General features: G+C 31.4%; 1 protein-coding gene across 1 annotated transcript; it reads right to left on the bottom strand.

Moving 5' to 3' along the window:
• Positions 1 to 10,171: 10,171 nt before the first annotated feature.
• LOC126717323 (probable serine/threonine-protein kinase WNK9) lies at positions 10,172 to 13,858 on the bottom strand. Its single transcript, XM_050418916.1, has 7 exons — positions 13,369 to 13,858; positions 13,236 to 13,273; positions 12,787 to 13,014; positions 12,436 to 12,656; positions 12,020 to 12,177; positions 11,484 to 11,922; positions 10,172 to 11,376 (listed from the first exon to the last, which is right to left on the bottom strand). The coding sequence occupies exons 1-7, from the start codon at positions 13,441 to 13,443 to the stop codon at positions 10,328 to 10,330; spliced, it is 2,208 nt and encodes a 735-aa protein (XP_050274873.1). The 5' UTR covers positions 13,444 to 13,858; the 3' UTR covers positions 10,172 to 10,327.
• Between the last annotated feature and the right edge of the window lie 10,770 nt (positions 13,859 to 24,628).

Raw genomic sequence — 24,628 nt, forward strand, 5'->3', positions numbered from 1 at the left:
TTCTCCAATCTGTCATATGAATTATAAAGGTGCACCTTTGTATATTGATGATATTAACTAAACATTACAATTAGAATCAACAGATGAGCTGCATATTAAAGCTTATACAATCAATCAATAATAGACAGAGATGCATGCTTACTACTGAGCATTTGCCCACACCCCACCCCACCCCAAAAAAAAAAAAAAATTTCATTGCATCTCTCTCATTGGTCAGCAGGATTTATGCATATATATATATATATATATATATATATATATATATATATATAATGCGGTACAATTTTTTCTTTCCCCCCTTCTTCTATTTCATCACATCTCTCTCATTGGTCGGCAGTATGCCATGCATATATTTATGATGCAATACAATTGTATACGGCCACCAACATGTTGCATCCATATTCTGTGAAAGTGCTTGTCCACATTATCTGCTTGTCCCCAAAGGGACTCCAAAGTTGCTAGTAGATACAGGTACTTGTATTTATTTTGGTTGATTGGGGAAAGGAAAGTGGTGGTGGTGGTGGCGGCATTGGCGGTTGACCAGCGATGATGATGGTGGTGGTGGGGGTGGTCAACAGTGACAACAATGGTGGTAGTATTGGTTGTTGACCATTGGTGGCCGTGATGGTTGGTGATTGGTAATTAGAGGTTGGTGATGGATGAGTGGGCGGGTGAAGGCAATTGTCATTGACGGGGAAAGAAGTTAATGGTGGCATAGAGGAGTTGAAGCGGATAATAGTGGTGGGGATGAAGCGAAGGCTTTTTCTAGAAAATGGTGTATGCATTTAAAAACATAAGCCAGTTTCTGCCATTTTGTTGTAATTTTTCATTTACTAAGGAAAGCGTATGTCCTTTGACTAATATTTTTAGTTGCACTAAATGCTAGAAAACACTTAAAATTAACAATTTTCATCAAAACAACCAAGATAGAGTTTGAAAGTTTTGTTGGTGCTGGGATGGAGTTTCGGCCAGAGAGTCAGGGAATGGGGATGATCCAACAGCATAATGGTCACATATGGAGATTGTTCAACATTTGTTCTCCTTCAACTCTAAGTTCCACAGATGCTGCCAGTGGATGGATCATAAGACTGATTATTGATTTGAGTTTAGCTCGTTGAAGCTTCTCAACCTTCCCAGAATTCTAATGTGGAAAATCTATTGGTTTTTTGGGTAGTGCTATTTACATTGGATTCCTCTATTTAAGCGGTAATATAGATTAATTGTTAAATGAGTTCCTTTCCTAGAGGCAAAGTTGACTAGAGGATGTCATCAATGCATGAGGTCCCAGGTCACTCTGATTGGGAGGTTGAAGAAATTGTTGAAGAGGTTTTAGATCACTTTTGGATTCATTTTGCTCGATTTAGTTAGCTAAATTTGTTCACAGAGACCTAAATTTTCTAACCCATAATATAGCTTCTTGGGTTACTTCTTGTTTCTCCCGGGGCCAGTCCCCAACCCTGCTCTCCCTTCTTGGGATTTTTGTCAAAGCTGAGATGGGCTTGCCCCTATCGGGCTTTTGTATTCTAATTTGTTTAACAAATAAATAAATAAAGTCTATAGATACAATAAAAATTTCACTCTCGGTTGATGTGGTAAATTGTTAGTGATAAATAAAATATTGATGTCCATGGTTCGTTCAGATAAAAATTAGTAAAAACTTGTTAACTCAATTACTATAAAAAATATTGTGAAATTTTGTATACATAGCATTACTCAAAAATAAAATAAAATAAAAATCGGAGGATACCTATATTTCTAGTAAACCGTTCTAATTGCCTTTACCGTTTTTGAAAAAGAGGTTCTTGAATTTTTTGTATTTTTCCTGCAGAAGGATTCTTCTGCCTACTTGCAAATGAAGGTGCCGTAGTGGTTAAGGGTTACATCTGATTAGGAGATGAAAAGGACATGGCATGGGGTTTATTTTATTAAGCTTTGAAAGTATTGTTGTTTTCACTGCTGTGGACTTATGCCTAACATTCACTTCTCTTTTTCATAAGTGGGAGCTGCACCTGCAACACATTGAGGGTCAACCATAAATTTTATCATCTTCCTCTTTTTGGGGGGGGGGGGGGGGGGGGGGGAGGGGGGGATGATATGGGCAAATCTTGTATTGGTTGGGAGTTTTCTAGTTCTTCAAATATTTCTTTCTCATATAGTATCATGGTATTCTATGCTTATTTGCTTGTAAGTAAAGGTTTGCAAAAAAGTCTATGGACACAAAAGAGGTGTAAATGAACTCTATTAGGCTTTTCCATAGACTTGAATCAATTATTCTAATCTTGGTTAACCCTGTAAAGATTGAATTGGCCCCGACATATTTTGACAAATTTGTGCCAATGAGCTGTAGTGCAAGTGGATTTTCTTCCTTATTGAACGGGTTGAAGAGTAATGATATTCTTGCATATTGAGTGAAAAAAACATGGACCCTTGACCAAGTCGTGCAAAAGTGGTAGAGCATATTAAAATTCACATTTGCAATCACCTTTGCCAACCGAGTTTTCCCCTCCTTTATGGTGTCTCATCTTGAATCCTAGGGCAGTAGGGCTCATTTCAAGTCCTATTTATGAGCATTGTATTTTAGAATGAAGACTGTCGCACTTGATTTTTTGAGTTTAAACTTTAAAGTGAAAGAGAGACCCTTTGCCAAGCTTATTGAATTGCACTGGTGAAGGTCTGAAAGAGATCATTTGGTTGGAGATTATTTATTACTTCCTTCTGTCTTCTTTTAAATTTTTCTTATTTTTACACAAAAGATAACATTTTTGGGTTCTTCTAAGTTCCAATCACAAATGATGAGCTTTTCCCTCACTCTATTTTCCTTAAAAATTATATCTATCATAACCCTCTGACTATGTCCTCAAGGACAATAACAAGATTAACCCCACCCCCCCCCCCCCCCCCCCCCCTCCCCCCTTTTTTTTTAAATTTATTTAAAATTTTTAAATGTAAATGTAAAGGGCTCTTTGAGGACCTAATTAATTCCCTCGTCTCAGACTTACTAAAGGTTCATTTGGAAATAACTTTTTTAGTTTTTTGCTGAAAATTTATTGTGAAACTATTGTAGAAAAAAAAAAACTAAAAACTAGTTGATATATTTTTTTCCCCGAAAGTAATGTAGAAAAAAGTGAAAAGTGCTGAAGGTACCATAGAAGAAAATTTATGTGTAATTTTAACCCTATTTTAATGTTTGAATATGCAGAATGACTTCCAAACATGAAAAACAAATATTACAACAACAATAATAATAACTAATTTTTTTGGCTTTAGTATAATTTACTATCAAGTTTGTTATATCATATTGGAGATACATATTTCATCAAAGCTATCAATTAGAGTCGCCAAAAAATACCATAACGTTAATGATAACTATAACAACAGTCAACTAGATTTAGACCAAAAAAAAAAAAAAAAACATAATATGAGTGAATAGTGGCCAAACTTTCACCAAAAACGTTGTGGCATTGGAACTGAAGGCAGCTTTTTAAGTTTTTTTTTTTTTTTTTAAATAATAAAATGTGGCCTGTGAGCACAACAGCCGATAAACATGTAAAAAATAAGCTGATTTTTCTAACAACTAGCATTATTATCACAGGCTTAATCAAAATTCATATGTAAATAATTATTTTATTAATTTACTTAAAATAAATAATAAAAATAAATGAATATTTTACTTTTAAGTTACATAATGAATGTATGTTTTGTGAGAATAAGGTATTATAATATATATATATATATATATATATATATATATATAATTGAATGGAAGATGACAGAGGTACCTAAAAAATATATAAAAAATAATTTTCAATAATACATTGAACTTTAAGGCTCAATTAATCACATATATTTAAATGGAAAACCCTTGAATTTAATAGTTAAAAACTATTCAAAATAATAATTGAAATCATGTTTAAGTAGAAACCTCAATTTAATAATTAAAAACAATCTAAATTATTAAACATTTAAAAATTTGAAGTAGAGAGACTCACATGAGAATTTAATTTTTGTCCTTGAAAGTATGGAAGAAGATATTGAAACTTGAATGAGTTTCACCCTATCAAGTTTAAGTTTAAACTTAAAGTTTAAGTAATGTGCATTGCACGCTACATGTGCATATATATGCATGAAAAATTATCTGAATTTAACATCTATTGTAGAAAAGAGGTGGTATAGTCTTACCCTTATCTAACTAATTTTTGTTATAATCCCTTTGTGTAGCGTGTTTATATGCATGAAAAATGATCTGAATTTAACATCTATTATAGAAAAGAGGTGGTGTAGCCTTACCTCTATCTAGTTAATTTTTATTATAATCCCTTTGTTTTGCAGGGAGAGAGAGAAACGCTTCTTTTGAAAAAAAAAAGTCAGCGTATAATATATAATAGCTAAGCTATTAATCTTTGGAAGTGGTATCTCATACAGATTAGTATTTCAATTGTGGGTTTTGGTAGTTAGAAATTAGTGCATAGTAGTTAATAATTAGAAAATTACTTTGAATTTTTTTTTTAAGAAATCCCTTAAAAAAATTTTAGTAGAGTTTAAATCACGTTAATAAATTAACTCTCTATTCAAATTTTTTTTTTCAAATCATGTTAATAAAAAAGTTACTGATAAAACTATTATTAGCAAACATTTCTTAGGCTTATCTATTTAGCTTTGTTACCAAATTTATATAAACTTTTTTTGGAGAATATAACACAACCAAAAACCTATAAACAACAATTTACATTCAATATAAAGAATATAATAAAACTTATTCATAATTTAAAATTAAGAAATTAACACAAATTATAAATTAAGATATAAATTTAGAAAAAGAAAAAAAAATAAACTTGTTTGTTTTTTCTATCACTTTGAGAGATGAAAGTGTGAGTATGTAACTAAAACTTGAACCAATTATTGTAGAGGATATATATATATATATATATATATATATATAGAGAGAGAGAGAGAGAGAGAGAGAGAGAGAGAGAGAGAGAGAGTTTCATTTGATATAGAATTTAAATCCAATTGGAATTAATATTTCTAATCAATTTGTTTGTTACTATCTCATAAATCCCATAAAAAGTGGAATAAAAAAAAGGTCATATGAATAGAAAGAAAAAATAAAACATTTTTTTTTTATGGAAAAAAGAAACTTTTCTTTTATAACCAAAAAAATAAAAATAAATAACAACAAAAAAAACAAACTTTTTTTTTTTTTAGAAGAACAAACATTTATTGTATATAGCTACTTTTTTTTTTTTTTTTTTTTTTTGAGAAGAAAGAGAAGGTGTTGATTTTAAACTTAAATACTTATTACCTTATTTACAATTTTTTTTTAACTTTATCCAAAAACATTTTTGGTAAATCTGTATAAACAATAATTATCTAAAAAAATAAGTCACGTGTGAAGAGAAAGATTTTGCTATTGAATACGTTGCTTTTTTTTTTTTAATTTTTTTATTTACGGGTAGTATGCTTTTTTTTTTTTTTTTACACAAAGTAATATAATTTAAATTTAAAAAAAGAAAAAAAAGATGATGATTGTTGTTGTTTTTTGTTTTTTTAACATGTATTGTGGAATTAAAAAAAGGTCATATGAATAGAAAAAAAAAATAAAACATTTTTTTTTTATGGAAAAAAGAAACTTTTCTTTTATAACCAAAAAAAAAAAAACAACAACAAAAAACAAACTTTTTTTTTTTTTAGAAGAACAAACATTTATTGTATATAGCTACTTTTTTTTTTTTTTTTGAGAAGAAAGAGAAGGTGTTGATTTTAAACTTAAATACTTATTACCTTATTTACAATTTTTTTTTTAACTTTATCCAAAAACATTTTTGGTAAATCTGTATAAACAATAATTATCTAAAAAAAATAAGTCACGTGTGAAGAGAAAGATTTTGCTATTAAATACGTTGCTTTTTTTTTTTTTTTTACGGGTAGTATGCTTTTTTTTTTCTTTTTTTTTTTACACAAAGTAATATAATTTAAATTTAAAAAAAGAAAAAAAGATGATGATTCTTGTTGTTTTTGTTTTTTTAACATGTTTTGTGTTTTGTTTTTTTTTTTTTTTTTTTTTTTTTACTTTGTAATATAATTTAAATAAAAAAAGGATTAGATAAAGAGTTTGAGTTGTAATCAAATTAAAATTTTTTATCAACTTATAAATTATAATAATATAAGGATTAGATGAAGAGTTTGGATTGTAATCAAATTAAGATTTTTATCAATTTAGAAATTATAGGAGAAGAAGACTAGTACAAAAAAATTTATATTTATTTTTTTTAAATTCTAAAATAATTTCTGCAATTTAGTGCAGCCACTTGGCGCAACCATGGTTTCTAAGTCCAACTTTTATTTTATAGTCTATGATATGATATGAGCCTACAAATAGTGCAATTGGACCATCAAATAGTACCAAAAAAATAAGCTAAAAACTTATTTAAGCTAAAGCTTAAATCAGTTCCCAAACGCACTCTAAGTAACTATAAGGAAGAATCTCTTAAGATGGGACCAAAATGTTGGTTAGGAGATTTAAACCTAAGATCCCATGAATAACATGAGACTTGAAAATTACTAAACCAACCCGTTGAAATTAATGAGATTTAAACTTTTTTTTTTCTTTTAATCTTTTCTTTTGAGAATCAATGAGATTAAAAACCTAAAAAATAAGTAGTAAGGTCAAGTATATTTAGCACTCATCTATCTATAATGGTGTTTGGATTAAAGGCTTCAAATGCAAAAATATGAATAAAGTAGTAATATTTGCTTCCACTTTCTAAGACCTTAGCATTTCCTTATGTATTATCAAAAATCAATGTCATATTAAGAATCTTGTAGTTCAATGATATTTAAAAAAAAAAAAAAAATGATTTTAATGCTTTTTATGTAATTTGGAGAGAGGAAGAGAGAGAGAGAATTGACTTGTCACACGGGCATATTTTCATTTTGGGGTGCTGTCATTAGTGTTGACTATTGAATTATGAAATAAAATCCTATACGATGGCTCCTAAAAAACAAAAGGAAAAAAAGAAAGAGAAAGAGAAAAGAAACCCTATGTGATGGAACATAAAATAAATACTTTGCCGAGTTGCCCTCGTGTAATTTGCCACGGATTTCATATTATATATTCAAAAAGTAAAGCAAGAAACAATGGAATATTCTGTAATATATTTTCCAATGCATACTTTATGCCTTAATTCTCAGTATCCAACTATAAAGAACATTTGACTGCGCTTGTGGGTCTGCTTTGTGAATAGACTATGGAGCTCAAAACAAACATTTCCAGTAAAAACAAATAAAGTGGGCATTGCATTGTTTTCCTTCTTGTAGAGCACCCGGTAAAAGGAGCAAACAATAGTGGATTTTGCTTTGAATGAAATTATGAAAGTGATGTAGAAGAACTCTTTATAAAAAGTTGTACGATTGGAATTTGTCTACGTAGGTGTAAAAAAAAAAAAAAACACTATTATTTTTCTTTAGGATGAAATGTAGCTTTATTATGATCTAAAAGTGTCCACTTATCATATATTTCCATGGACATAATCACAAAAAACTATAAGGAACTTGCACATCATCATCATCATGAATTCATTATCACATTATTAATAGGACAAAATTTAGGTATAGTACTTTAGGTGTTTTTTCGGTTTTCCTCATAAGATTCAGTCATGTGACTATTTAACTAAAAAATTCACTTTTATCCTAAGAGAAAAAATCCACATGGCAAAAAAAAAAAAAAAAAAAAAAAAAAAAAAAAAAAATCTAAAGATCAGCACCTAAGTATTGTACTTAAGTTTTCTCCTTATTAATATTTAATATCTAAGAGAGGTAAACCGTGCAATGATTTTCAATTATTCAAGTGACCCCTCTCTCTCTCACCTACCACCATAGTCCAATTCACCATTCCATTTCATTAGTGATAATGCTTATCGTTATGTCTCTTTCTAAAGTGATTTAGATGATCAATTTGTTTATTGAGTTGAGCCCACGAAATTCGAGAACAAGATCTTTACAACTACTTTTGCAAAGATTAAAGACTAGATTCTAAATCCACTCCTAAAATATTTATGAAACAAAACATTACCTTTTTACAGTTCCTTAAACAATCATATCTTTGATAAGAACAAGATTCATCCAAAAAAAGAAAGAAAAAAAAGGAAAAAAATTTGGTTGGATATTATAAAATTACCAACTACACTAATTGACAAATTAGGCCTACATTATTCACTTTCAGTCATGTTTATGATTTTTTTTTTAATTTTAATGTTTTGCATGGATTGTTGCGTTAGCCCCAAATTGCAAAAGTTTAACCCAACTTGGCCCCAATTGTTGCATTGGACATCCACCCACCAGTTTTGTCCATATCAAGCCGAATTACATGATCTTTTACAATATTTGCTTAAAAAATAGTATGGTTTTTCAAATGATTTAACATAAAACCATCCCAAATGTTTCATGGAGAGCAAATCAAGTCTAGCCAACTAAAAGCAAACAAATTATTTCCATACGGAATTGGGTTTAATTTATTTAATCCTCTTGTTATACCATACTCATGGTCTTCCGACCGATACAAATAAATCATTATCAATTTTAATGACCATATGAAATTCTTAAGCAATTGATAAGAAATAACTTCTTTTTATTAGTTAGGACTTAGGAAGTTTGCACGGCCATTTTATTGTATTAAATAATTTCATCCTATTGTATTGAATAATTTCTTGAGAATTGTTGACACACGTAATGCTTCCATACATGTTTGGATATTCCAAATCATCTAAAGTGCTTCCATTACAGGCACCGAAAAAATGCACTAAGAAAATAGTAGCTTGCCTCCATTTTGCGCCTCATATTACCACAAGTATACAATGTCTTTCAATAGTGATCCATTTAGGTTGCACCAATGACTTTTATCCAATTTATTAGGTACAATCTGAGAAATTAAGTGCTTCACTCGAAAGGTACAATTTTTTGTACAAACTCTAATGGCATGGCATAATCATGAAGTGGATTTTTTTGTCTGTGTGATTTGAATAACCTTAGATGTGTCTCTCAAAGTCAGCCTATGTGAGATCACTAGGACTTTGCTAAAATAAAAAAATAAAATAAAATAAAATAAAAAGAGCTTCTTGAATGGACCATCTGATATTAATAGAACCATCTTGTTCATGTTGGTGTGTGGGTAAATCCAGATTACAAGTAGATCAGCATGCATGGGACTTGATCTTTTGTGGGCCATACATTTTCTTTCTTCTTTGAACTCGACTCTATAATTGACTATAAAAAAGTTGGGGCCCCACAGGACATGCCCCTAGAAAAAAATCCCAATTGGCAAAAGCTAATCTTTCATTGGCCACCTACAACTGACAATCCCTAATAATTCAAGACTCAAGAGTGACAAATAATTACATATTATAAATTTGATCAAGTAACCCAACAAACTGACATATGAATTTAAAAAAGATAAAAAAAAAATACAAACTTCAATTTGTTATCTTTTTTTCAATAATTTATAGTTGGAGATGGAGAATGAAAATTGAATTACAAGACTCTTTGTAGTTTTGCAATATGTCGAGTTCATCATGTTTTTACAATGACACAAATCACGATTAAAAACAAAAGGAAAATAACAAAAGTTGTGTCAATGGATCTATAATACTTCAAACAGGACAAACCGTATCAACAATTTAAAAATAAATGTACTAAAAATATTGTATCCCTAACATTACTCGACACACCTACTCCGCGAGAGCGTGCCACACTGACATCGCAATCAATGGTGACCAAATGGACTACACGGGTACAGGCTTTTGCACGCTGTGTCTTGGAACGTGTTGAACGTCCGCAGGGAGTCAAGTTCAATCCAGTCATTACACATGGAGGACCCTACAAACCTCATTGTTCACACATCTATACTCTCATCAAATCTATCTATCTTTCTATGTATCATTATGGTAGTTAAATGGTACACTCGTCCAAGTCACCGCACCATCCTAGCCGTGTCAATGATTATATCCCTCTTTTGGAAAAGAATATACAGAGATAATTTCAAAAAAATACTCATTGCAATTTGTCAATTTCGAGCCTATAATCTTGAATCTCTCCCCCACTAATTATTACTACTACTCATATCCATCACAATTTATTTTGACATTATAAATTTAGTTTGTGTGTATGTATGTTTGGAGACAGCAACATTGCTTTCCTATTCCTCTTACAATATAAGTCATGCTACATATGGTGAAATTTGATATTGCCTGGCCAAAATGGGTTGATTTTGATAATGTTACAGCCTCTACGAGTGTATGACATATATAAAAAAATTCACAGTGCCTTACAGGTTTTATATATCAACAGCATCAACTGGGAGAGAAACTGTCCTGTGAAGAGAATTTGGAAGCAATGAGCTTGTGCAGAAGCTCTTGGCAGTGAACATATCTTCAGCATTTGAGGGATCCTTCATCGCCTTGCAATTTTTGGCCCTTTGGGTTTCCGTATTGGGGCAGCTCTTATTGACATGAGCAGGGAAATTGGAACTAAACTCCCCATCATAAGAACAAGATTTCAAGGGAGCTCCATTGGTGTCATCTTGTAGTGTTAAATCATCTACTTTGTCTTCTCTATTTCCACAATTTGAAGATTTTGACATTCCTAACTGTTGATCCTTAAGTTCCCTTATTTCCATTTGGTACTTTGCTTTAAGCCATCTCAAATCCTGCTGGATTTCTTTCTCATGGTGTCCAGACAGGTCACGATACAAGGATGGCTTCAAAGAGAAAGAATGTGAACCTGATAAATTTCCAATTAAGTTTCCTTCTTTGGAGGTATTATCATTGTTCATACTAACGTCATTCTCTTCCTCAGTTACTATTGATTGCTCCAATTTCTCATATTCCTCGTAAGAATTGCTTTGGCCAGAGCCAACTGAACTAAGCTCACGGCCCTCCTGCCGACTCCATATTTCCTGATAATCACTTTCGCTTGACATGTTTGGTGTACCGTATGTCACGTGATTCTCAGACTCCTCTGCTTGGAATGTAATCTCCTCGAACCGGCCATGCATTGAAGCAGCACATCCATGTCTACAGCATTGCAGAACTTGCATATTCTTGGTGCCTTGATTATTTGACAGAAAATCCATGAAGGAACCACTTGAGGTATGGTTGGAAGCACAATTATGACAGAGGCCTTGATTAGCAAACCGGGGTGTTTCCTCTAACCCTGGCCCTGGTCTCCATTCAGGCACCAAGGAAGCAATTTCTCCATCAATCATATCTGCAATTCTGGTCACGTCCTGATCAGTAATATCAAGTTCTGCAACCATTTCGGTTGCCACGCTCAATGCAGTATCTGTCTCAACATCGAATGGGAAATAAATGTTCCGGATACGGCCTGCAAAAAGATACAATCACAGTGCCACATTTGATTTCCACTAAAAAGGAAAAGTAAACAACCCACTAAAAGAATGCCAACAGAGAGAAGATAAAAGAGATTCCAACCTTCTTTATCTGAGATTCTAAGTCTTAAAAAGATGCCACCATCTTCACTCTTCTTCCCTTTGATACTTATGTCAACATCTTCAGTATGATCATCATCGTGGTGCTCAAAAAGTTCAATTCCATTTGATTCGATCTCAACTGAATGATAGCTCCATTCATTTTGGGCTTCAAAACCATAACCATTTGAGTATCCATCACTAAAGCCGCTATTGCTGTGATGAAATTCAAGGAGAGGCTGCCTCATCAGGGGCCCTGTGTCATCTAGTTCTCTACCATAATCTACTGGTCTCAACTCATATTCACAGTTATCTAATTGGAGAAAAGGGTCATTCAGAAGCTCCCAAGCAGACAGCCTTAGAGACACAGTTGCCAAGCATTTCTCCACAAATTTTCGCACTTCGGGATCCTTTACTTTGTATAAAGCATCTGGTTTTCTTCCCTGTAGAACTAAAGCATGTAAGTGACATCTAGGCTTAATCATTTGGCTAAACAAACAAAAGCAGGCCAATGGAGAGGAATCCAGAGTATCCACTTACAGAAGTAACTTTCTTGTAAATTTGAGCAGGATGAGTGCACTCACTATAAGGATATTCAAAAGTGACCATTTCCAATATACACATCCCAAATGAGTAAATGTCAACTAACTCATTATAAGCCTCCTCATACACTTCTGGAGCCATGAACTCAGGAGTCCCTGTCAAAAAGGAAACCCAAAAACACATCAACTCCAAACTAAATGTCTTTCCATTAATAATTCCACTACCTATACCCAGGAGATAAAATTAGAAAAAAGCACATAAAAACAGATACAGCTTTTTGTTTCATTGGAAATACATTGATATACTATCTTCCACTCTACCTGTAGTTTTTCATTGATTTCAATCTAGTTATAATGATTATAGCATACACTTGAGATCCACATAGCAAAATCACCAATAATCATTAAGCATACCAACACAGTGAGCTGCATGCGATTTCTTTAGAATTGCAGCGAGGCCAAGATCACCAATCTTCACTTCCCCTTGGTTCCCATTAACAAAGATATTATCACACTTGAGATCTCTGTGGATCACAGGAGGGTCATGGCTATGAAGATACAGAAGCCCTCTCAAGATCTGCCTACACCAGTGCTTTACTGCTCTAATGTTAACTCTCTTGTGCTTTAGTCTATACCTATCAATAATAAAAAAGCAAAAGAATCCACAAAAGGTAATCAGAAATCTCACAGACCCACATGGAAAAGTTGACAGAAAACAAGGAATAGACCAAAACAATCATTAAAAATTTCAAAAAAAATGCTTACTGCCTCAGAGTCCCAGAAGTGAACATTTCAGTCACAAAATTGATGTTCCTATTTGCAGTATCAACCCAAGAAGTGTAGAATTTCATAATGTTCTTGTGCTTCAATGTTTTAAGGAGATGAATCTCACAGTAGAGTCTCTCAAGGTCTTCAGGGCTTTGCAGGAAATCATAAAGCTTCACCTGGTTCCAAGCAACTTCAATCCCTTCATACTCATCAAATGCCTTGTAACTGCAAAAAAATCAAACACCCAATAAATGACAAATCTATCAAATGCCCATTTGCAGAAACTTACAGAAACACCCATTAAAGCTCACATTTTGAAGAAATCTGAGATGGGTATGCACCAAATTGAATAAAATACCACAAAAGCTTCAAACTTTGACAACAAAATAAATAAATAAAAATTCTGAAATGGGTTGTTCGGGTTGTTTAAGAGTAAGAATTCTTACACTGTCTTTGAAGCTCCTTTGCCAAGGATTTCATTGTACTGCAACAAACAAAGGAATCTAAAATTCAGACTCAAAAGTAGATAGCAATAGAGAGAGATAGAAAGAGAGAGAGAGAGAGAGAGAGAGATTTTACTCTGCCATATCTGCCAGTCGGATCAACTTCAACAAACTCAGAGTAATCTTGTTCAAGATGTGTAAGAACATTCATTCTCCAATTTTTTTTTTCTTCTCTTTTGTTACTCTCCTTTTTTCTTTCCTATGATTTGATATCCTCTAATGGCTCTTCTTCTTTTTACTGTATTCTGCCAGACAGGAGAGAGAGAGAGAGAGATTTTATATGACACAAAAAATGTAATACTTTTTTGTGTCCTTTCTGAAACTTTGAGAGGGAGAGAGAGAGAGAGAGAGTAGAAACGAAATGAAATGAACAATTATTTATTTGAACATGTGAAAGTGAGGAGTAGGTCTGAGTTAATAAAAAGGGCAAAGCAAAATGTTTTTGTAAAACACAGTGTCACACTTTTAAGCAGATACAAACAGAGCCACCCAACCACGACGGAACGTGACAAACACAGATACACAAAACAGAGAGCGAGAGAGAGAGAGAGAGAGAGGGAAAGAGTTTCTTTTTCTTATTTATTATTTTTTTCAGAGAGAGAATTAGTTTTAGCTGGCCAGCAAATGTGAAAAAATCCGGATTTATTTTTTGATAAAGCAAAAAAAACGGGATCACAAAAATAGGGCCCACATTTTATTTTATAATATTATCTCAAAAAAATATATTATATTGCTTCCAAACTCATAATATTAAATTGAAAAAAAAAATCAGAACACTAAAATATTTTACAGATTACTGATTTTTGTGTATGAGTTTTTATATGACATTTTTTCTATTTATTTCGAATATTATACATTATTTTTTTTCTTCAAAATCTATATATTTTATTTTACCATATTCAAAATTTGGATGAGCTTACTTTCATTTCATGTTGTTTGAATAATTATCTCTTTTAAAAAAAAATTGTTTAACTAATAAACATATAAATATATAGATTTACTTAGGAAAAAAAAGAACTTAAAAAATTGTTTGAAATTAAAATTAACAGATAATTTTTTATTTAATGGATTAACCAAAATATTTTATTTTAATATTGTTTTAATCATTGTAAATACGGGTTTTGTCTCTATATGTTTAGTAGGATTCTCCAATACCGTAGGTTAGGAAGTAAGACGTTGCATATCTACGACGAGAAGTAAAATTCTCTTAACGATTTTTTAACTCAATGGCACTTATCCGTACACTTACGTCTTGTACGTTTGACTCGTCTCTACTTTTCTCTAAAAAGAGGGAAGAAATATATTCCTTCCATATGTGAGGGTGCCAATGCCTATTCTTAGGAAAAATTGAGTATTTAGCTTTTATTGTTGTCTTTGCAATTTGTGTATTTTTGTTTTGTATTCATTGAATACTCTTTTAGTTAAGCCAAGAGGCTCATAATTCTTTTTTGATTTTGTTTCTTAAAAAAAAATAGGGCCTTATAATTCATTTGGCATTTTCTGATGTTTTAAACAGAAAATGTACATTTTCTGATTTTCTTTTTTTTCTTTTTGCCATTGTGAATGACTTATATCATTTATGAAAAGAAAATATTTTGTATAATTTCCACGATATGAAAAAATTACTCCTTTGATTTTCAAAATAAAAATATAATATTTTGTATAGATAGATCATTTAAAATTTTTTATAATTATTTTACTCTGGTCGTTTAACCAGTTATTTGAAAGTTTGATACCATCACCATGGATATTTGTATTGTATGATTTTCAAGGAAGCAAAATGCTTCATTAAATTTTAGTAAAATGATTTAATAAATTGTGTGCATAATTTTAACAAATATATATAATCATATAACCAAAACTTTAAACCAAATAAGGAGTAATTTAAGAGTCGTAAAATGATAATTTTTTTTTTCAAATTTCAGGGAGGTTAATTTATAATTTGAACCAAGGAAGGGTAATTTCACAAACCCTTAAAACTTCAATAAAATGAATGGAAGCACAATCTTGCCGTTTGTTCTTCTTGCATAACAAATATTGTTATTAAAAAGAAGAAAAAAAAAATTCTTACTTTGTATAAAAAGAATTAATAGTTGTTTGAATTTATTACAAACTAGATAAGATCAAAGTGATGTTTCAATGGTTACCAAAAAAAAAAAGTGATGTTTCAATAAACTAATTAAGGTATTATTAATGGGTATTTAATTCTTTGTTACAGTGACATGACAAAATATAGAGGATGAGGATGATCTGCATGCACCAGATCAGTCTCTGAACTGAAACTATAAGTGAGTCCGTAACTGTTGGGAAAAATTAAACAGGTTATTAGTTGGGGTGGCAAACTTTGCCTCATCTGAACTGAACTATTTATTAGCCATTAACAATTTAGTACAGGTGTCTTTAATCTTTAGCCATGCATGCATATATAAAAACAAAAGTAGTGATGAGAATGGTTGAAAGTTCTGGATTTTTGGTTTCACAATTCTACATGCAACTCCACATAAACATGCAGGTTGCATGTTATACATGTGTATGGAAGATGATAATTAAGAAATATACGACTTTTCCTTTTCGGTTTTGGATAAGGAAGGAATTAGTGGCAACCAAAACTTTTTGTCTACTTATCCTATCTCTCAATATTCCATCATTTTTGTTATACTTTGAAGGATACAGCACGGGAGCTATTTTAGTTAATAGAGTAGAAAAAGAAAAAGAAAAAAAAAAGGCTATGCAACCTTATGCTACTTTCCTTTATCAACCAAATTGGATTTGAGTTTTAGATTTTTTTTTCCCCAAGGTGGATGAGAAAATAAATTATTTTGGGTTTTAGTATCACAGATTGGACAGAAGGCCTAAGTTGGTAATAATAATAATAATAATAATAATTGAAAACATAATCCTAGTTGAGACAAGTTATTGTTTAGGAAGTTCATAATCCAAATAATTTTTTTAGTCTTTCTTTTTTTGGGTGAGATAAGGGACTATAAGGTGCTAAATTAGGCTTTACCAAATAGAGTATTTGAAATGTATCTGTATCATATTTTCTACAATACTATTTATTATGTGAGGAAAATGTATTTTATGAGACGGTTTCATGAAATATCTCTCTCACAACATATGAGATTATATGTGTGGAGCTTACACATGTTATGAGAGTGATGTCTTATAAAATCATCTCATAAAATAATTTTTTGTAATATAGTGAAGTTAATTTGTTTTGATTTAGAGTCTTTACACTTGATCCACAAACGAAGCATTTCTTATATGCTAGATATTTGAGTAAAAGTCACAAATTTAACAACTATTTTTATGAATCTCGTATCCATAATATATTTACCGTACAAGTATAATAAATATAGATTACTTTACTTCACTAATTCAAACAAAAATGGAAAATGATCCACTCTTATGCTTTATTAATTTATTTGAGCTATTTAAAATTATAAAAAAATGGTATTATACATTAAAAAAAGGGTAATGATATCCCATCAAACTCCATCTATCATAGTTTCTCCGATTGACTATATAGTATTAGTTGGGTTGTTAGAGGAGCTTTCACTATAACTCAATAGGGTTGCTGAACAGCTGAAGGAAAGGTTTCGGTTAAGTTAGGTACAAGACCTAAATAGGTTCTTGTTGCAGTTATCCACCATAAATTATGAAGGCATTTATAATCTATACGTATTTGTACATCATAAAGTACAAAATTTTACTAATACCACTCTTATTAGATATTAGTGGATAGATTAATATTAATTTAGTGTAATGGCTATATAATTTTTGTAATTTTTGATTTATGTTACAATAACGATCGTAATTTAGGATGAATATTTATTCACATCTAATAGTTTATACAATGATTTGGATGATGGGGTACGTGGGTATTCAAAATTAATGATTATGGAAATTGCCCCCATAATTTCCTTCTCTTTAGTAGTCTCTAGTAATTTTTATAAAAAAGATACAAAAATAAAATTTTACTAATTAACTTGCTCGGAAAAAAATAATTCTGACTCCACAGTTGATTACATAATAGATATGATTTTTTTTTTAACCCAATGAATTCAGTAATTGCTGCAAAACTAAATCAAATCATCAAGATGACCTAAGTTTTATACAATGAATGGAGTCCAAACTAGAAAAATCTTGAACCTTTAACAATCACATGTATTTGACTAATGGAAGCCATCAGCTCAATGGTTGATTTTCCTAATACTTAATTTTGCCTCCATCCTAATCTTTAATTTGAAGAAGAGATTAAGCATGAGTTAATGAACCGAATTTGAGTTGGTGAAAGCCTCCATCCTTCAAGCTATTTAATATTCAAACATTAAATCTTCTGTAGTGCATAACAAGTCAAGGTCACAACTCACAATTCATTTATGCACCAATTAAGCAAAGCTTGACGCATTCCAAACAGTGTTCAGGAAATCTTTCTAATCCTACAGTCTCTTACCTTTTGTGTTTGGTGAACATCAAGAATACTAGTTAGAAAAATATTGTGATTTCCAAAAGAAGATTCAAGTTTTGATGCCATACCATAAAAGAAGTGGAAAAAGAGGATGCCCTATGCGCTAGCCCCTAAGCACTAAGAGTGAAGACATTGTGGTGCATAAGATGGAAACTTTTGTGAAATTGTTTTCACAGGAAAAGCGAAAAAATGTAAAACCCAAATTGAGCATTAGTGATGCAGCGTAGGCGTGTAGAAGTAGAATCTGTAACACACAATTACTACAATTCTTCCACGAAACCTAAGTTCTACAAGAACACTAGGCTAGTAGGCAAAATAATAGAGAAAACCTCTCTAATAAGCTTTTATTAATCAATGCATAACAATAATCAATCTCTCTATAAAGAGTATTTATAGGAATAGAATTTCTCCTACTTCTTTTAAGAAAAGACATAATAAACCTACGCCTACTTGAAAAAGGAAAAACAATTTAACTTGGAAAAGAAAAACAATTAAAACCCTAATTCAACTATGAAAAAAGAAAACAACATAAAATATTAAAATATTTTATTCTTCCTTAACGTATCTGCATCAATTAATCAAATACATTAATTTGATATCAGTTTCAGGAAAACCTTGTACAATTTTTTTTTTATCTGAAATTTTATAATATTATATTATTTGCAAGGAAACATTGGGTTACTTCAAATAATTACAAAAGACATACGAGAAAATTCCCATAAAATTACAATGGCTAGTCAAATCTAAAGTTGAAAAGCTTTCTACTAATTACGTTTACTTACGTCAATTATTTCTAGAGGACGGTGTTGATGAAAAGGAGAAAGGCTTGCAATAATCTAAATTAATATGGCTGCGTCATGTATCCTTTATCTAGAGAGTAGGTAGGAAAAATTTGATAACCCAAAAACCAAAAAATAAAAAATAAATCACCTAGAACTTTACTGCCCAATAGTCCTCCTCTAGGCAAAAAAAGTATCCCAAGACCAATCACCAACATTAATTGAAAAAACAAAACACCTTTATTGCGTAAACCAAAAACAAACCAAATTACAAAAAGAGTCTCTTCGAAGATATTGCAAGAAAAACTTGAAAGGCAATGACCTAGACTAAAAACCAAGGGAGTCAATACCATATTGGAGGTTATACCGGTTTGGTCAATAGTATGATATATTTTGGATACCGGTCAATACCGGTATACCGTTTTGAGTTTACCATTATTTTTTATATTTATAAATATATATATATATATATATATATATATATATATGTGTGTGTGTGTGTGTGTGTGTGTGTGTATTATAATAAATATAAAAATTTACCATAAAACATTTCCTCAATTCAGAACTAATTATTCATGGTTTTAGACTTGAGTATCAATTAAAAAAAAAAACACAATATAAAAAATAGAAAGCTTAAAAGTTATCATTGCATACTAAGAAAACAAATAATACTGATAAGTTAATGCAAATAAGTTACCATTCTACCCTAACAAAAATTCAAAAATTACAAAACTTTAAAAAAAAAATTTTTAATTTTTTTTTTTCTGTTCCGGCCGGTACACCCGGTACCGGCCAGTATTGCCCGAAATTGACCAGTATGGTCGGTATTTTTTCCGGTACGAAATAGGGGGGTCGAACGTACCAGATTGCTGGCCAATATGGTATATTCCGGCCGTACCGGCCAGTACGATACGGAATCAACTCCCTTACTAAAAACTCCAAAATAAACTTTTTTAGAGATCATTTAACAAGGTCATGAATACAAAGATACAAATACATATGTGTACAAATATGTTACGGAAAAGAATACATTTGATCAATTTTGATTAATCTGTGTTATGGATTTTATTGGGTTAAATTTTGGATGTTATAGTTATATATTCATGTGTATATAAATGCCCATATATAAGTGTACGGCATTCAATACATGTATGTCCTTCTTTTATTTATTTATTTATTTTTATACGTTTGTACTTTGTGAGATGCTCCTGTTCCATCCTCTTATGTATACTGATGCTTCACGAATTGGATACTAAATGGCATAATTTGCTAAAACAATTTATGTTTAATGATTTACTTGGATTTTATCTTTATCACTTATCAGTGTGAAGACGAGTTTTTGATGGAGAGAATGAGTATATGACCATTTATCTTTTTAATTTTTTTAAAAAAAATTTACTTTTTACCTTTTTTTTAATGGCTAAGAATCAATAAGATAAAAGAGGTTAGATTAATTTCCCCGTTTGAGGATCTCCTCCCTTCTTCTATTTCACCTCAAAAAAAAAAAAAAAAAAAAAAAAAAAAAAAAAATCTCGGAGAATAAGAAATGAACAAATAGCCATATGACTATATGAGCCTTTATGGATAAAATAAATGGTGGCTCAAGTCAATGTTGTACCACAAGATATATGGTTTAAGTAATAGCCGAGGCCATTTTAGTTGGGGGATACACTACCAAAAGGTAGGATGGGTACCACATCCACAATAGCAACTTCTTCCCCTTCTTCTATTTCACCTCAAAAAAAAAAAAAAAAAAAAAAAAAAAAAAAAAAATCTCGGAGAATAAGAAATGAACAAATAGCCATATGACTATATGAGCCTTTATGGATAAAATAAATGGTGGCTCAAGTCAATGTTGTACCACAAGATATATGGTTTAAGTAATAGCCGAGGCCATTTTAGTGTGGGGATACACTACCAAAAGGTAGGATGGGTACCACATCCACAATAGCAACTTCTTCTAATTACAAAATTATTAATGAATTACGACTTTCATAACCACACTGTAATAACACTATAATAGCAACAATAGCAATAGGTATCATCATTTCAAGTATTTTTTTTTTTTATAGAGTTTTATTAACGGGTGTCATTAGAATATTTGTTAACTAATTATTTTAGAAAACTTTTTATATTACTTTTATGAAATAAAAAACTATTGAAACTATTAATATTTTTTTTATTTCATTAAATTTTTTTTTTAAATATTTCATGTAAGAACTGAAATTGGATTGGTCCCAAAACAGGGTTGGGTTCAAACCCAAGCAGCCCAAACAATAAATTTGTAGAGCGTGGATGAAAGATCTAGATCTATTCCAGAAGAAAAACAATTAAATTTGGTAGTTTAAGACTGTTAGACACAAGTAAGATTAGAAAATCTGTTCTCGGAGTTACTCAAAGAGTTTGTATTATATTGTCTTGTTGAACAATAAAGTTATACCAGAGTTACAGTTCTGTTCTTAGATAATCTTTTATTTTTTCTCCTTTTTTTCTTTAGTACATCTTTCCATGTTATATACTCCAGTCTTGTTGTCGCCCCTACCACACATGTGTAGGTTAGATTCGGAGAACTCCTTCCTGTCCCATCCAACACTTCCCAGAACCATCAACTAGTACCTGTAAGGCTGCTTGATCACTGTTCAAGCGTCACTTCCACATTAATGCGGCTAGAGAGTTGGTTGGGAGTCATTTAATGCGGAGGTAGCAACTTTTTGAAGATATTTGTTGCCCTTCTCCTTTCTTATCACTTGTCTGACGTCTATCTCTTAGCGATGATGTAACTCTGAAGTAAGTCCATGATGATATGCACTCGTATTGACCTCGGACACATGTTTCCGAGATGACTTTTATCCTCAGACACTTGTTGGACTTATCTCACATTATTTCTACTCCTCTCTTTAATCCGTTCTCCTTATAATCTTATCTGGACCTCCTCGGATAGTCTAACGTTCTCGGATCGGGCCATAAGCCCAATTAGTACTGCCTTAACAGTACTTCCTGATTAACTGGCCCCCACATTTCATAAACCAAATCTTAGTCGAGTATTTGTTAACTCTTTCTTCTTTTCTTTTTAAATACATAAAAAAATCAATTAAAGTTCATTTTTTTGGTGAATTGTCAATGAAAGTTTGAACCTAAAACCAAGCAACTCCATCCCATCATTTAAAAAAAAAAAATGAGAGCAAAAGCATAAAGGGATTTATTCGAAGCATACAAAGTTTACACTTCATAGACCCATGTTCATGTGAGTTCTGTCAAAGTTTTAAAAGATGGTAAGGAAAGAAGATACCCCCATGTGGGAATCCAAAATCCATTAACCATAAAAATGGGATTTTTAAAAAAAATAACTATAAAACCCAAACTATATTATTAGTTAAGCAATGTTTGAAACTAATTTCGTTTCTAATAATTCGAGTCCAGAGGACTCGATTTTGGGGAGCTGAGATGTCCATGTAGGCTTGGAAATCGAGTTCACTGGACTCGGTTTATGTACATGGAAATCGAGTCTATTGGACTCGGTTTCTGTACATGGAAAACGAGTCTAATGGACTCGATTTTCGTTCATGGTGATCGAGCTCAGAGTACTCGATTTTCTTCGTTCAGCACATGAAATCACCAAGGAAGAGCATGGACATGAAATCACCAAGGAAGAGAACACTCACATGCTCTGTTTTACTCTCCACAAAACAGAGCATGTGAGTAGAGATTAAGAAAATAAGAAGAGTGTAAAATTCATCTGGGTTTCTAAAAGCTGCTTTCTCCTTTAGTTTCTGTAGAGCCAAAAAAAAAAAAAAAAAAAAAAAAAAAAAAAAAAAAAAACCCATTTACAAAACAACCCCATTATGTATTTGAGAGTTTGATTACCAGCTAAACAAGAAGCAAGAACACTTACCCGCAAAGTATCCTCCTTTTTATGAAATGCTTGTGCACGCTTAACATAGTCCTTGTGTTTTTCAAGAAGCTCAAATTTTTTCCTTGCATGTCCGGATATGAAAATGAAAAAATATTTATATATATTTGAAAGGGTACAATATAAAAAGAAATTATTACTTCTGGTGAGACTTACGGTTGAGCTCGCTCCTTATGAGCTCGTCTATTAACAGCATTTCTTAGGGATGACATGTTGGATAAAACAAAGCAAGCAACACCTACATGCTTTGTTAGCCACACATGCTCTGTTTTGTGGAAAGTAAAACAAAGCATGTGTGTTCTCTTCCTTGGTGAGTTCATGTCTGGCTAAACGAAGAAAACCGAGTACTTTGGGCTCGATTTCCAGGCCTACGTGGACATCTCAGCTCCCAAAATCGAGTCCTTTGGACTCGAATTGTTAGAAACGAAATTAGTTTCAAACGTTACCTAACTAATAATATAGTTTGGGTTTTATAGTTATTTTTAAAAAAAATCCAAACATCATATCATTTCTGTTCTCAATATATGGGCTTTGCTTCCTCGAATCTTGGAGCCTTGGAGGCCATCTATTAATTTATGTTTCTTATTAGGATTATTAGTATTTTTTAATGTAAAGGAGATAGGTTATTAGGATTAAATTACCATTATGACTGTTGCAAGTAATTAATAACACTAGTCCTGTGTGGGTGTGGTTATCCGAGATAGTAGGGGCTTGGTGATTGCTGCAAGTAGCAAAGTCCTAAATGGAGCCTTTGCTGCAGATGTCACAGAAGCACTTGTTGCAGAGGAAGGAATCCGCTTGGCAAAGGAGTTGGAGCTTCTCCAAGTGATTATAGAGTCCGATTCAGTTGGGTTGGTTGAAGCCATTAATGCAGGCAATTGTAATGGAGAGCTAGGTCCGATCGTTCAAGGCTCTTTAGAGTTGATGCGTTCCTTTAAGAGCTGGAAAGTGAGGCACCTGAAAAGGGAATACAACAAGGCAGCACATGTTTTGGCACAAGTTACTGAGACAGCTGGGATATCTCAACAGTGGAGAGGCTTAGAGCCCCCAATGATCCAGAGGATTCTTCTAGTGGATAGGGCTAAATGCTAATTTTGTTATTGTATTCCTTGTTTCTGCCTCTCTTTGGGCCTCTGTTGTACGCCAATTTCAGGTTAATGAAATATCCAAGTTTAGTTTAAAAAAAAAATAAAAATAATAACACTAACTCCAAGGACATTTAAGTCATTAAGATCGGGAAGTAATCGATAACCCTGTGGTGATGAAAGGAGAGCACGTGGATGGCCAGGAAAAGAGATTTTGACCTTAAAGTATCTTTTTATGTTTTTATCGATTATATAAAAATATTTTTATTATTGGGTCTAGGTATTTTTTAAGACATTAGTTAATAGATTATTTTATGAAAATTTTAATATAATTTTAAAAAGAAATGTAAAAAATCATAAAAAAAAACCAATTACTTTTTTTCCCATAAAATTTTCTAAAAATAATTGTTAAATTTATGCCCTTAGGCACCTATTAACTTTTTCATTTTATTTTTTTACAGAAAGATTTAATGTTTAAATCCTTCTACCACAAACTTTTGAATTATATATTTATAAAAAAAATACTAGATATTTATTAAAGAATAATAAATATTCAAATATGAAGGATGATGTACTCTTTTTGAAAAGAAAAATATTTTATTAATAATTTCTTATTTGGGTTTGCTCTCATGAATAATTGGGGCATCGGTGATGTGAATCCTTGAAATATTTGTAAAAAAATAAAAAGTAAAAACATAAAAAAATGTCAGGTGAGTCAGAAGACTCTTGGCTACAATTATTTAGATCTTTTGTGGATATTTACATATCCTTCCCATGTGAGCATAAATGTTGGTGACTTTTATTTTTTTAATAAAAATTCAGGAATCGATAAAGTTGAAAATAGAGTAAAAAATCCTTGAACCTACACTAGTAATAAAATTATTATTATAATTGTGTAGAAGTGAAAACCGGGTGCAAATGCAATTAGACTGTGATCGAAAACTATATTATTATATAGAAGTGGTCAGTTGGTATGACGTTGCTTTTGCCTCGAAAATTAGACAAGGGGTATAATTGACCATAAATAGAAAGAAAACTATTGGCGTGTTTGGAAGTTATTAACTTCGTGAGATAATGACTTATATTTTCCA

This window comes from Quercus robur, chromosome 3 (assembly GCF_932294415.1).
Source record: "Quercus robur chromosome 3, dhQueRobu3.1, whole genome shotgun sequence".
Lineage (NCBI taxonomy): Eukaryota > Viridiplantae > Streptophyta > Magnoliopsida > Fagales > Fagaceae > Quercus > Quercus robur.